Source organism: Enhydra lutris, unplaced genomic scaffold (assembly GCF_002288905.1).
Source record: "Enhydra lutris kenyoni isolate GAN:26980312 unplaced genomic scaffold, ASM228890v2 scaffoldscaffold14, whole genome shotgun sequence".
Lineage (NCBI taxonomy): Eukaryota > Metazoa > Chordata > Mammalia > Carnivora > Mustelidae > Enhydra > Enhydra lutris.
This window is the reverse complement of record NW_019154098.1, coordinates 22691797-22704699: the sequence shown is the minus strand read 5'-3', so window position 1 is coordinate 22704699 and position 12903 is coordinate 22691797. Positions and strand designations below refer to the sequence as shown.

Genomic DNA, 12903 nt, shown 5'->3' with positions numbered 1-12903 from the left:
TCATCCTCCCACCTCCTAGGAGATAATACTCACTTGTGCAAAAAAACATATTTCTCTTCTTTTTTCAATAATTATATCTCTTCTTCTGTATGTTTCATATTTTATCATGTTACATAATATCTTATGCTAAATCAAATCTGTGCAACTACCTAGCTGTTAAATGAAATGTTTCCTGAGAGGGTAAGTATTTTCATTATGTGAATGAGGTTTTTAAATGATTAACAAATAACCAAGGATACTTACTGATTTTTATCAAGTATCTTTTCTTTTAAACATACTCTTAAAATTTTTTGACTCATTGTTGATGTGTTTCATATTCAGAGATCTCCTAATATGATATGGTCTTTGCATTTCTGGCATCATAATGATGGCATTATGATGCCAGAAATCACCTAGCATCATCTATTAATGCTTATTATGCGCCAGGAACTGTGATGAGTGGTTGTCATTGTGTTACCTTCCTTAATCCTGTCAAAATCCCTGAGACATAGGTCTTCCTGTTATTAATTGCACTATAGAGATGAGGAATCTGAAATGCAGAGTTAAGTACTCTACTTGAGTAACACACCTTGTAAGTTCGCAGGCATTCTAATTCAGGGGCTCAAATTCCTGGACTGTCATTCTTGTGCCTCTCAAATAGCCCATGATGGACCATTCTTTCAATGCCTTGCTCAATCTGGGTCACTCGTATATCCATTAGGATTTTTTATCTTTATTGATGATTGAAATTGATAGTTTTGTTTGGAGCTACTTTTCCAAGTTTTTGAATTAGAGTTATGCATATTAAAATGAAAAGTTTAGTTTTAATGGTACCTTATTTTAATAAAAAAATGGAAATGATTTATATAACACTGTAATTATCTCTTCCTTTTTTTAAAAGAAGTCCCTGGCAAACTATCTAGCTTTGGAGACATTCTTAGAAATAATTTTTAAAATATATTTATTAGCTTCCTCTTCATTTTTTGATGTACTCAAAATTTCTACTGCTCCAGTAAATTTTGGTCATTTATGTTTTTCCGAAGTCAGCCATCTCATAGAAATTTTCCAATTTATTACCATACATTGGAACATGACAGTTTCGCATTAACATTCTCTTGTTTATTCTAGCTACTTTCTCATTTTAATATTGTTTATATATTTTCTTTTCCTTGATTTAACTTGATAGATGTCTAGTTTCTTTACGTTATTTATATGTGTGTGTGTGTGTGTGTATGTGTATATAGAATATATTATTATCTAAATTTTTCTTCTATTTTTAATTCACAATTTTGGCTTAAAAATATTTGTTGGTTCCTCTTTCTTCAAGGTCGTAGTCTTATTGTGTTTTAGTATCTTGAGTTATATATTTCTCTGATTCTTTTTATCCTTTCTTTTTATTAATAATAAAATTATGTTTAGTTATGAACTTAGTCTGAAAGTTTTTATATGCAATGTAGCTTATCTATTATTTCCCCCCCCCAAATAAAATAAAGAACACTAGGAACAACCTGGCATGTGGTATCATAAGATACTCTTACTCCATTACCAGAATTACCAGTTACACTCTTACCAATATTTTGGATTAATTTTCCTTTACCCAAAAGGCGGGCTAAATTAATAATAATCTAAGACTGGAGGAAAACAGAAACTGCTATAGTTTTGGTTTTTGTTTTGTTTTGTTTTTGGGTTCTGTTTTGGTTTGTTTTTGTTTGGTTTGGTTTTGTACTATTACAGCTAACAATCAGAATTTATTGGTTTCTTAAACCTCTTGAGTCTTATGACCTATATATTCATACTCAGACTTTTATACTTTCTGAAAACTGGAAAAGAACTTAGATTCATGCAGTCCAAGAAAAACCCAGGGTTGACACATAATTTTCCAGTCAAAGATTATAAAAGTAATTGATACCACATACTTTCTAGAGCCAGGCTAAGTCTTTTGAAGGGACCAACTTAATAGCTTGATGAAGTTGCTAAGAATTTACTTCGAGTAGTTCCAATCTAAAAATTCACTTGGAAAATCCACAGAGGTATATATTTTTTTATTAGTTAAATTCGTAAGATCGTAGACAGTATTCATGTAGTTCATGTAGGAGATGGATAAAATGGAAAATTTAAAAAACAGAACCTATTCAGAATGTGGCTTTAAAAAGGTGGTATTCTGGAAATTCATAGCTTTCCAGATAAAATACTGGCATCACTGCATGCAAACACAGGTCAGCAAGATGTATACACTGGCTTTTTCTCTCCAGTACTTTCCCTCTCTGCTGTCCCCAGAATCCATGTAGATGCTGAGAACAGATGGCATCTTCTCCCCAGGTGATGTCTATTCAACAGTCTGAAGTGGGATGGTCTCCCATTCAAAAAACTCACTTTTCTCCTTGTGCTTTTCCTATGCCCTGTCATGTTGCTTTAAAATGACTTATATTTTTAGGGGAAAGGGGATGAAAAACTATTCACTTGGAGTGAACAAATCAATCTTCCTCTTCTCTCTCATTCTTAATCATTAATTAGTCCATAAGTTCTGTTCTGGCTTCAGTTTGGAGCCAGAAGAAAGTGATGTTGTCAGTAAAGGAATGAAGTGGAAACTGACAGACTCATTTAGAATTTGAGCTGCACTCATTTGGAACTGATCTCCCTAAAACATTGCTCTTGTCATGTTAAATCTGTCTTCAGAATTTCGACAGTTCCACTTTGCCTAGTTCAGTGTTGCACCATGTTTCCCCCAACACGGCAAGCACAGGAAACATTACTGTACTGGGGTAGACCCACAGGCGTGTTGTAGCAGGGAGAGGCTGGTTCAGGGGCTCTCTCTGTGCTAGGGTCTCTCGGCTACCCCAAGTGAAAAGAGAGCAACATATTCAAATGCTCTGGCATTCCGGAAAAAAAATGAAAAATTCTTACTTTGACTTTCAAGTCATTCCACCATCTGGCTGCCAAAGTGACCATTAATCTCTTTCTTTTATGACGTCACTAATGACTCTTCTGTTTCACCTATTTACCCATCCTGTGCAAAATAACCGTTGTATCTTAAAGTCTCTGTAGCTTTTGCTTATGTCTTTTTATTTGGATGGAAAAGGACTCTCCTCATTGCCCACACTCATCAAAACCCTCATCCTCATTCAAGACCCCAACCAGACCTCACCTGAAGCCATTCTTGACCAGGGCAGAGAAAGCAACTGTTATTCCCTGGTCACTTTTGGGAATCTGGGAGGGTCCTCATACAGGGTGTGAGATTTGAGACAGGCCTCAAAGTTTGAGGAGGAATTGAAAAGTGGGCTAAGAGGGAGATGAAAAGTCCTTGCAGAAGGAGGGGCCTCATGAGCAGTACCTGATCACTGCCGTGGTCCAGGAGGTAGTAGATATCAGCCTTGCCTGGACAGATTTTAAGTGGGTAGGTCAGCAATAGGACAGGAAATCTGTATCGTTGGAAAGAAATTCAAGTGATTCTTGATGTGTAGCTTCATCTGGGGCCACTGTTTTCAGTGATCAAGGACTGCCTGTTGCAGAAGCTTCCTCGTACTCACTGTGCTGACTGCAGTTCTGGTCCTCTTAGACCAAGAAACTCATGCTCAGAGGCAAGGCTGGGTATGACATGCCAAGTGAGACTACTCAGAGTCTCTGGGTCTTTCTTATAGGGAGACTAGAGGCGGGGAAAGCTCTCTATCCTCTACAAATATTCTGCTGCGTATATACTCTACAGTGCTGTTCGACCTTTTGGCTGCAGTTTCATGTTAGGGTCTTACAGTGTGAATGATGGTGCACAGCTCTACATGACTGACCCATCAGGAGTTTCACATGGTTATTGGGGTTGTGCCATTGGCAAAGCCAGGCAAGCTGCAAAGACAGAAATAGAAAAACTTCAGATGAAAGAAATGACCGGCCGTGATGTTGTTAAAGAAGTTGCAAAAATAATTTACATAGTACATGATGAAGTTAAGGATAAAGCTTTTGAGCTAGAGCTCAGCTGGGTTGGTGAAATAACTAAAGGAAGACATGAAATTGTTCCAAAAGATATAAAGGAAGAGGCAGAGAAATATGCTAAGGAACCAATGAAGGGAAGAAGATGAATCATCTTCTTCATATCATCATGATGATAATATGTAACATTTCAGCACCTATTTTAAATTTCTAATACAGTCCCATGTAATAACTCTTTAGCCCTGTGGATTATCTACCAATTTTCATTAAACTTTTGTCTTGTAGCAAAAAAAACCTGGAGCTTTTTTTTGTTATATATAAACCTGGAGCTTCCCAAGTCCAACCTTCCTTGCTAAGGGCGAAGTAGTCTGTCTCCAGTAAGACCATAAATATCATAGAGACAGAGCAGAGCCCCCAAATGTATTTTGAACTTTAGGATTAGGCTGCACTTGATCCAATCCTGCCCAGATTTGTTCTCAGTTTTTTTGTGCCAATAAATCATTATTTTGTTGTTGTTGCTGAAGGTGGTTTGAGTCGGGCATTTATGACTTACAACTGGGCCTCTCTAAGGTCTATCTAAGTCAGTGATGTAAGATAAAAGATGGCGAGTAAAGAGCAGAACTAGAATGGTAGTTGGGTTCAAGAAAGACCATGAGGTCTGGCTGGAGAACCTGATGAATTCTGCAGGCCTTGCCGAATAAGTGACATTTAGAACAGGGGAGAACCAGGTCATGGGGCTGTGTTTCGAGAGAGAATTGGCCGCAGAGCAGATTGGTGGAAGCAACTAAAGAAGGCAATGAGCATTAGTGTGTCTGCTGTCAAGGGAGCTGTTGAACTGGGAATCTTTCCGATGACTTGTGAAAATTCCTAATTATGGAAAGGCCTTAACATGCATATATAAATGTGTATCCCTATTTAAAAAGACAGAAATATGGACACTGAGAATTCACAAGAATCAGCTCAAGGATGGCCAGCACTGGAAGCAACTGCGAATGGCCAGAGAGAGATGTGCTGAAGGAGGATTGTTTAGGGTGTGAAGCAGAGTTGGGGGACTCAGGGGATTGCTAGACAGGAAAGCAGAGCAGGGACTGGCCTGGGAAAGATAGTTAAGTATCTCAGAGTATAAAATTTCTCCTAGAGAGAGTTATGGCTGGGTGGTTTGATAACCACAAGCTTTACTGATAAGGAGGCTTACTTTGTACTACCGTCAGAGTATCTCAGAGGCTTAGGCCCCTTATATTTTTTGAGGTTCCTGGTTATTAAAAATTTTTAAAAAGTGTCCAAACACATCTGTGCGAACTCTGGTGTGTTTTAAATACTTGTTAAGTAATAACTCTACGCATTGAGTTTTTGATAGTATAATTTTGTTCTTAGAGTATTATGCTATTGTCATATATATTATTAATATACTATTATATAGTATAATAATGCTATTCATAAGACAGTTAAAGGATTTTAAAAATATGAATTTATAGCAGACAGCCGTGTCATCTAGTAATGGGACATAGGCTAATGTTGTCAGTTTTGCTTCTTTCATTCTGGTCAGAATGTCTCTGTTCTCCACAGAGCTTGTCTTGTGTACTTAACACCCACTCTCTGAGCCTGAGGTGAGTATGAGATGCAGGCCCAATGGCTCCTCCAATGTCCTCTCACCCTACAAGCCCTAAGAAGAGTGCATTTCCAGAACTTAGTCCTTAGTGCCTCTCCTGTCTTATTATCAGTACACTGTTTTCTCCATCTTGTCAATAATCCATACATGAGTGCTCCTGCCTTCCTCATGGCCTCCTTGTATTTCCTTGGCTCTTGCTGTTGTGCCTTAACCTCCAGCTTCTCCTCCCTCCAGGTCAGCCTCCACATTGTCGGCAAAGATCTCTCTCTCCAACACAGATCTGAGTATGTCACAACCTCGCCTCAAAATCATAGTAGATACCCCATCCCATAGGATAACTTTCAAATTTTTTTTTTAACATTCAAATTCTTTAGCCTGATATAGTTTCCCACAAGTGGGTCCCCAACCCACATTTCCACTCCTATTTCTGGTTATTCCTCCGATACGCCACACCTCTCACTTTTCCACAATGGCACCATCTTCTTTCATTTCTGTTCGTTGTTTCTGCTCTTACCCCTTCCTGAAAAACTCTTCCCTTCTAGCTCAGTCTTACCCCTCCTTCTTGTGAAAAGTTCCTCAGTGCTCCTGAGGAGAGCAGTTGTCTGACCCTCTAGCCCACCACACATGTCTTCAGCACAGCGAATATTGGATGATGAGGGCACTGAAGACGGGGACTGCAATGTGTTTAACTTTATCTTTCTATACCCCATCCCTGTACCGCACACACAGCAAGGGCTCAATAAATACCAGCTGGGTGGCTGCGTTCATTGTCAATAATACCCCAAGCTTTCAGAAGCAAATGCGAGTTCAGTCAGAAACTATCTCTTGGACACAGTTTTCTCCATAGGACTCAGCATGATTGCTCATGGTTTTCTGGACTGTTCTTATAAGTAGCAATGATGGTTGCAAAATGATTCTCACTTCCCGGGCCTCCATATAAATATGCTTCTTCCAAAGCAAGTTCTTTTTCTCACTCAGTTGCCTCATGATTCAGCTGAGCCTGTTGAAGAGCCCTTATAGGACTCCATTTCCTTGCCTTAAGCTACAACTGGAGCCCAGAACATGGAGTTGTCACCATCGTTCTTTGCTGAGATGGTGGACGGCTGCTAATCTGCATGTAGCCATTCTTCATGGAAGAAATAATGCATTATTAACACAGCTTTATTATCAGACCTGAGTTTGGCAGATAGAACAATGTTAGAGGATAATTGGAAGAAAAGCTGATTTGTTAGCAAAATGTTGCTTTTTTGGCTAATGAATCATGCTGATTTTTTGCACTGACAGCTCAGTAACAAGCTTGAACACTACTTTGCTTCAGACCATTAAACTTTGACAAACCAGTTATTAACTACAGCTAGAGCCAGTGGTCTGTGGGGATTATTGCAATTATGAGCCATACATGTAATTTTTAAAAATCATTAGTTGAGACAAGGTGAGTCTGATGATAGAGGGTCTGGTGACTGATAGTCCCTGTTGCCTCGTCATATGCAGGCAATAAACAGCTGCTGGGAGGACAATGGGTCAGCAATAGCTCTTTTTGGGGGAGAAGTAGTAAGAGCAACAAAGATTGATCTCCGACAACGAGCCCTGTTTGGGAAGGAAGAGACAAAAATTTCTTCTGACTTCTATTTGGGAGGCTGGGGGTCTTTTCCTGAAGGAGAACTAGGAGGAGGTAGAGAAGGCAAACCAAACAGAAAGAAAGACAAGGCAGAATCGCCACTGCTTGGGTTCTCTTCATACACTTTAATGGGTTGTCATTACACTCAAGGACCCCCGCAGAAGGTGCCTGCCCTTTCCTTTACTGCTCCCCACTATTCACAATAGGGATCATGAACTCAGATGGATATACACATTAGTGGAGCAGAAGGAAGTGGTAAAAACAATGCTAAAATCACAAGTCAAATACAAACACAGCTGTGTGCCAGACCACAGCCCCTGGGTTATAGACAGAAGTCGAGGTCCTCAGGCTTAAGTGCAAGACTCTTCAAATCCAGCCCACACCTCTCCAGCCTCATCTTTTCGTATTCTTTTTGAAGTCTTATGTCCCCATCTTACTATGATGTTCTCTAAATGTGCCCCACACTTTCCAATCTCTGTACCTTTGCTCTTCCAGGAAGGACCACTCCCTTGAAATCCATTTCTACGTGTTCGTCCTATGCACTCTCTGGGTGTCAGTTTCTTGTCAAATGGGAAGAAGAGGTAGATGGAATCCATGTTAAGACTTTTTCTCATAAAGTTTTGTGATCTGTGGCATCGTTCACCAGCTATGGTTAGTATGCATGTGACGCTAGAAGCATTCTGGGGCCCTAATCCCATGGAATGTTCTGCATCCCCTAGGTGGGCACATTGCCGGGAGTCTTGCTGTCATCACAGACGCTGCCCATCTCTTAATTGACCTGACCGTTTCCTGCTCAGTCTCTTCTCCTTGTGGTTGTCATCAAAGCCCCCTTCGAAGCAGCTGACATTTGGATGGCACCGGGCAGGTACAGTTCACCCACTGAACATTCACGGCCAAGGAGCTGGGCACTCAGACCAAGGATAAAACAGAAGAGGCGAAGGAAAGCCTCGTTCAAAAATCCCTTAGAGGCATGTTGGTGCACAGAATGTAAAGGATGTGAGTGTGGGAACACGTGTTCTTGATGTTGATTTGGCAAAAAGATAAATTGTGCTCCCCCTACTCCAATGGGACAATAAGAACATCTGTATGGCTTTGACAACCACCCCAGCCCAAGGTCTCAGTGTATGGTAACAGCCACCATACCATTCATTAGGCTACTCTGCATCTGGGAGGGAGGATGACATAAAGCTTCTACCATTTTGCCAACTAAGGGACAGAGAGCCCAGGACAGCTGGAGAAATTAAAGAAGTTCCCACAGGTAAGTTGAGAATAGAATGTGAAGGGGAATTTAGGGCAGAGCAAGGCTGACAGAGCCTGCCTTCCTTGAAAGCTACCATTAGATACAGGCCACAACATATGTACTGACAGTGTGGGCTATGGTTTTTCAAGCTTAGGCTGGTAGGAAGTTCTAATTTCACACCAAATAATTTATCATCACAAGTGTTTTGAATTGCCTTTCTTTTAACATTCAGAGAGTAGGAGAAGGAGAGCGAGAGAGGAGGCAATAAACATCGATAAAAAGAATTTGTGACAATGTGATCTGAAGATGCTTTTCAGTCCCTGAACAGTGCTACGTTTGGAAAACGTGTATCTTTGGCTGAGCGCCTGCCATTTTTCTGTATACATTTTCACATGGACTTCCCCCTTTCTGATACTATTGGTCAAAGCTGTTTTGCAAACATACGATGTTTTGTAAACATGGACAGAACTTAGAATTTAGAATCCTGCTTGTATTTTCTCATCCTGGGAATGGAAGCCCATGAGCCTGGAAGACAAACGCTGTTCACTAGAACTCTCTGCTTCAGGAGAAATGTTCTATCATTTAGAGTATAATGTGGCCATAGAGCACTTTATTTTCTTTTTAATTTAATTTTTTTTAAAGTAGGCTCCACACCCAGCATGGAGCCCAACATGGGGTTTGAACTCATGACCCTGAGATCAGGACCTGAGCTGGGATCAAAAGGCAGATGCTCAACCGACTGAATGACCCAGGTGCCCTAATAGAGCACTTTCAACGTGGCTACTGCTATTGAAGAACCGGATTTTTAATTTTACTTAATTTAAGTGGAAACAGCCACATGGGATGATGGTTCCCACACGAGGCAGCACTGCTTTAGACATAAAGGTGAAAATGAACTAGCTTGTCTACATGTAATTTCATGGATGGCTTCGCTTAGGAAGAAGCTAAGTACAATTTTAAAAAAAATTAAGTGGCTATTAAGACAGGCACCATGCGGATGTGGTAACAATCATGAAGGTTGTGTTTTGTAAATGACTCAAGTCTGGGAAACAATAGCCCCACACTAGGAAGCGATATGTTACACTGTTCTGCTTTAGAAGAGGGAAGGCTGAAAGTCCGGAATGTGCCTGGCCACTGACTGCCAGAGGATTTCTAGACCCTCCTTGGCTTTTAGTACCTATTTATAAGGTTAAGTTAAAGATCAGGGTGAGGTGTTAAGAACTCTTAAGTGAGCAAAGGTGCTTTATTCAGCCTGCAGACTAAACACTATCTTATCTTTAAATATTCATGTATATGTTTCCACTCATAACTTCTTTTCCATATGTTGTTCTTAAAATGCAGTCAGAGTGTTGATACCTCTGAGCTTGCCTCTGTGTTTATAATACATTGGGTTGGCAAATGAAACTCATTTTCATCAAGTGCCCTCTGAAGCCTTCCCTTGTTACTATTTTATTCCACACAAGGTACCAGTACTGGCAAATTGTAAATGTTTTATGGCGTAATTAAGAATTTCTAAGCACATTTTACTCTTTGTGCCTCATTATTTCATCCCCTAATAAGTTTCAATCATTTTAGCACCTGTTTAAATTAAAATCCCCAAGGAAAATAGCGATGGCAGATAGCAATTAAATGCTCTAAAAATTTGCTAGAAATTACTTAGTAATACGGAGCATAATGAACTCAGACACTGGTGTTTTATGAATGCAACATTCAAGTGCCTCATCTTAGTGCTAAAACCCATCCATACTTTCGCTTTGTGAATCACTGAGTGAACTAGTTTAAAGCCTCTTTGGGGTGGGGGGCAGGGTGTGTCAAGGAACTTTAATGTCTTCGGACTCTTGGGAGGTTAAGGTAATTCACAAATTCTTTGTGTTTGGGTGTCTGTGTGCTTGAATCCCTAGAGATCCTTGGCGCCCTGCTGTCCATTCTGTGCATCTGGGTGGTGACTGGGGTCTTGGTGTACCTGGCATTTGAACGGCTGCTCCACCCTGATTACCAGATCCAGGCGACTGTGATGATCCTAGTTTCAGGCTGTGCTGTGGCAGCCAACATTATGTAAGTCTCCCCACCCACTGTCCATCGACATTGTCTTCAACCCTGTGTGGACGCAGATGGTGCGGTTTGGGTTGATGTCGTTTGTTTTTGTTTAATTCCTCCACTTGTGAAAATGATAAATTGAATAAATTGCCAATGGGATAGGGCAGAGGCAGGATCTGAGTCTAGATCCACCAGGTCCGGAATCGAGCTCCTAGCCAGTCGGCTCTCTCCTGCGGCTGATGGTCCCATGCGGGATGGGACTTATTCCTATCTAGCTTTTTGTTACACAGACACATTATGGGTTCCCAGAGGGCTGGGTTGGAAGGCCTCTTAAATTTTTATTTACTTCAGTTCCTTTTCTACTTTTGAATTCTCTTTTGCAGCATCCCTATAAAACAGTCATCAGTGTCATATATTTTAAAGGAACTAATAATAGGGAGTTCATTTTTCTCCAAAGCAATTTATTTTATCTTTATATCATTGTGACTGCAAGAAAATTCCTTCTTAAGCTGCATTAGCTAAACTCTCTTTAGTTTCTACCTGTTGGTCCGTTCCCTTATCCAAGTAGTTTTAATTCATTCTCATGAGACATGCGATGTCTTACTGGACTTGTGATCATTGCCATATTGCTGTTCTCTTACCCAGGTGAACTATCTGATTGTTCATGACAAGGGGGTTTTTAGGCCAGGCCTTTGATCTTTTTTGGTTGATTTGCTCCTTCCCATTTGATAGCTTGATTCCGGGCAATGCTACTTAAAACTGTATTATCTATCTATCTATCCATCTACCTATCAATCATCTGTGGTAGACAGAATAATGCCCCCTCAAAGATTTCCACATTCTAATCCTTGGAACTTCTGAGTATGTTAACTTACATGGCAAAAAGAATTTTGCAAATGTGATTAAGTTAAGGATGGACTTTGAGATGGGGAGATTATACTGGGTTATCCAGACAGGCCCAGTGTAACCAGAAAGATCCTTGTTAAGAGGGACAGTTGAGGTCAGAGTGAATGGAAGATGCTGCATTGCTGGCTTTGAAGATAGAGAAAGGATCCTGGAGCCAAGGAATATAAGTGAACTCCTGAAGCTGGAAAAGGTAACACAGCAAATTCTCTCCTAGAGTCTCTATAAGGAATGCAGTCCTGCACACCACTGACCTCCAGAACTATAACATAATACATATACATTGTTCTAAGCCCCAAAGCCTTGTGGTAACTTGTTACAGCAGCAAAAAAGAGACTCATACACTATATATCATCTGTCTTTCAATGTAACATGATACATGCAATGAGGTAGGCTCGTACATGAAAGTGAAGACAGTGACAGAAGAAGAATTGCAGTTTAAAGAGTGTCTTTTAAGGGAGGGCACAATGGAATCCCTGGTATTAGGGGAAAATCTAAACGTGTACATTTTGGAAAAGCTCCTCAGTTCACTCTAATCCCTTACCTTGTGCCTGCCTCAGTTCCTTTCTTCTTGGTGTGCAAATCATTGCTCAAAATCTCTGAGATTTGCTCAACCACTCTGAGAGGGGTATTGACTGCTATTACTGAGTAGATCCCTATTTCCATCCTGCTAACTTGAAAATGTGTTTCATATTGGCACCAGGAGAAAAAGTGTGTGGAGACTAATGCAAATCTATCTCCACAAGGAGAGAGATAAGGCAGAGCACATGTGCTGCTGATTGGAGGTCAATAACATTGTCTTTGCATAAGGAGAACAGTATGTCCACAAGACAGCAGGGCAAACAAAAATATTAATAATTTCATAAGAGTCCTATGTCATACAGGTTATGTTGATGCTATGAAGGGCACACCTAGCTAACTATCCCATAAATTGAGAACCCTGATGATCAAGTTTGAGTTTCTAAATAGATACCATCCAAATTTTCTTTTTACTGCAATTGCTTTTGAACTTTGACCTTAACACTGCAGGTGCTTCTCATACTTGGGAAGACAAGGGAATGGAAAGTGGTAACTTCCCTGTGCAAGTAGGTAGTTATTTATGGATAAAGATAGTGACTATAATGTTTTCTCCCAGAGCTGGGATTACAGGTTTCAAGTGATGCTAGATGCTGCATTGTCTGAATACAGAAATATCAGAACCAGATTTCAATCCAACTTGAGCTGAGCTTTGTCTGACTGTTTGTTAGCCATAGCACCACTTCTTAGTAGACTTGCTAAAATTACAATTTTTAAAAATTTATTTGGGTCTTTTTAAAATCTCTGCCATCTCCATCATACTTAAAGCTACTTGGGGGAGGGACCATGTCTATTTTACTCACCTTTATACCCCAAGCATTTAACAGTGCCTGCACACAAGAGCCCCAAAGGAAGTTGGTTTTTTTTTTTAATAAAATGAGTAAAAGAATGAATGACAATATGATAAGCACACATGAATATACTTAGAAAAAGGGTATGTTTAACTGTCAGCCGAATCAGGCTGTCTGAAGATTCTTAAGTGGAAACTATTAATTAAGGGTGAATTTCTGCCTTAGCAGC

The 12903-nt window shown here is 40.1% G+C and overlaps 1 protein-coding gene across 1 annotated transcript in view; it reads left to right on the top strand.

The window, feature by feature from the left end:
• The window catches only part of LOC111146717 (solute carrier family 30 member 8), a 31953-nt gene that overhangs the window by 10282 nt on the left and 8768 nt on the right, over positions 1-12903 (top strand). The window contains 3 exon segments of the mRNA XM_022502387.1: positions 7847-7909; positions 7912-7992; positions 10269-10422. Of these exon segments, the coding sequence (XP_022358095.1) occupies positions 7847-7909; positions 7912-7992; positions 10269-10422 (298 nt within the window).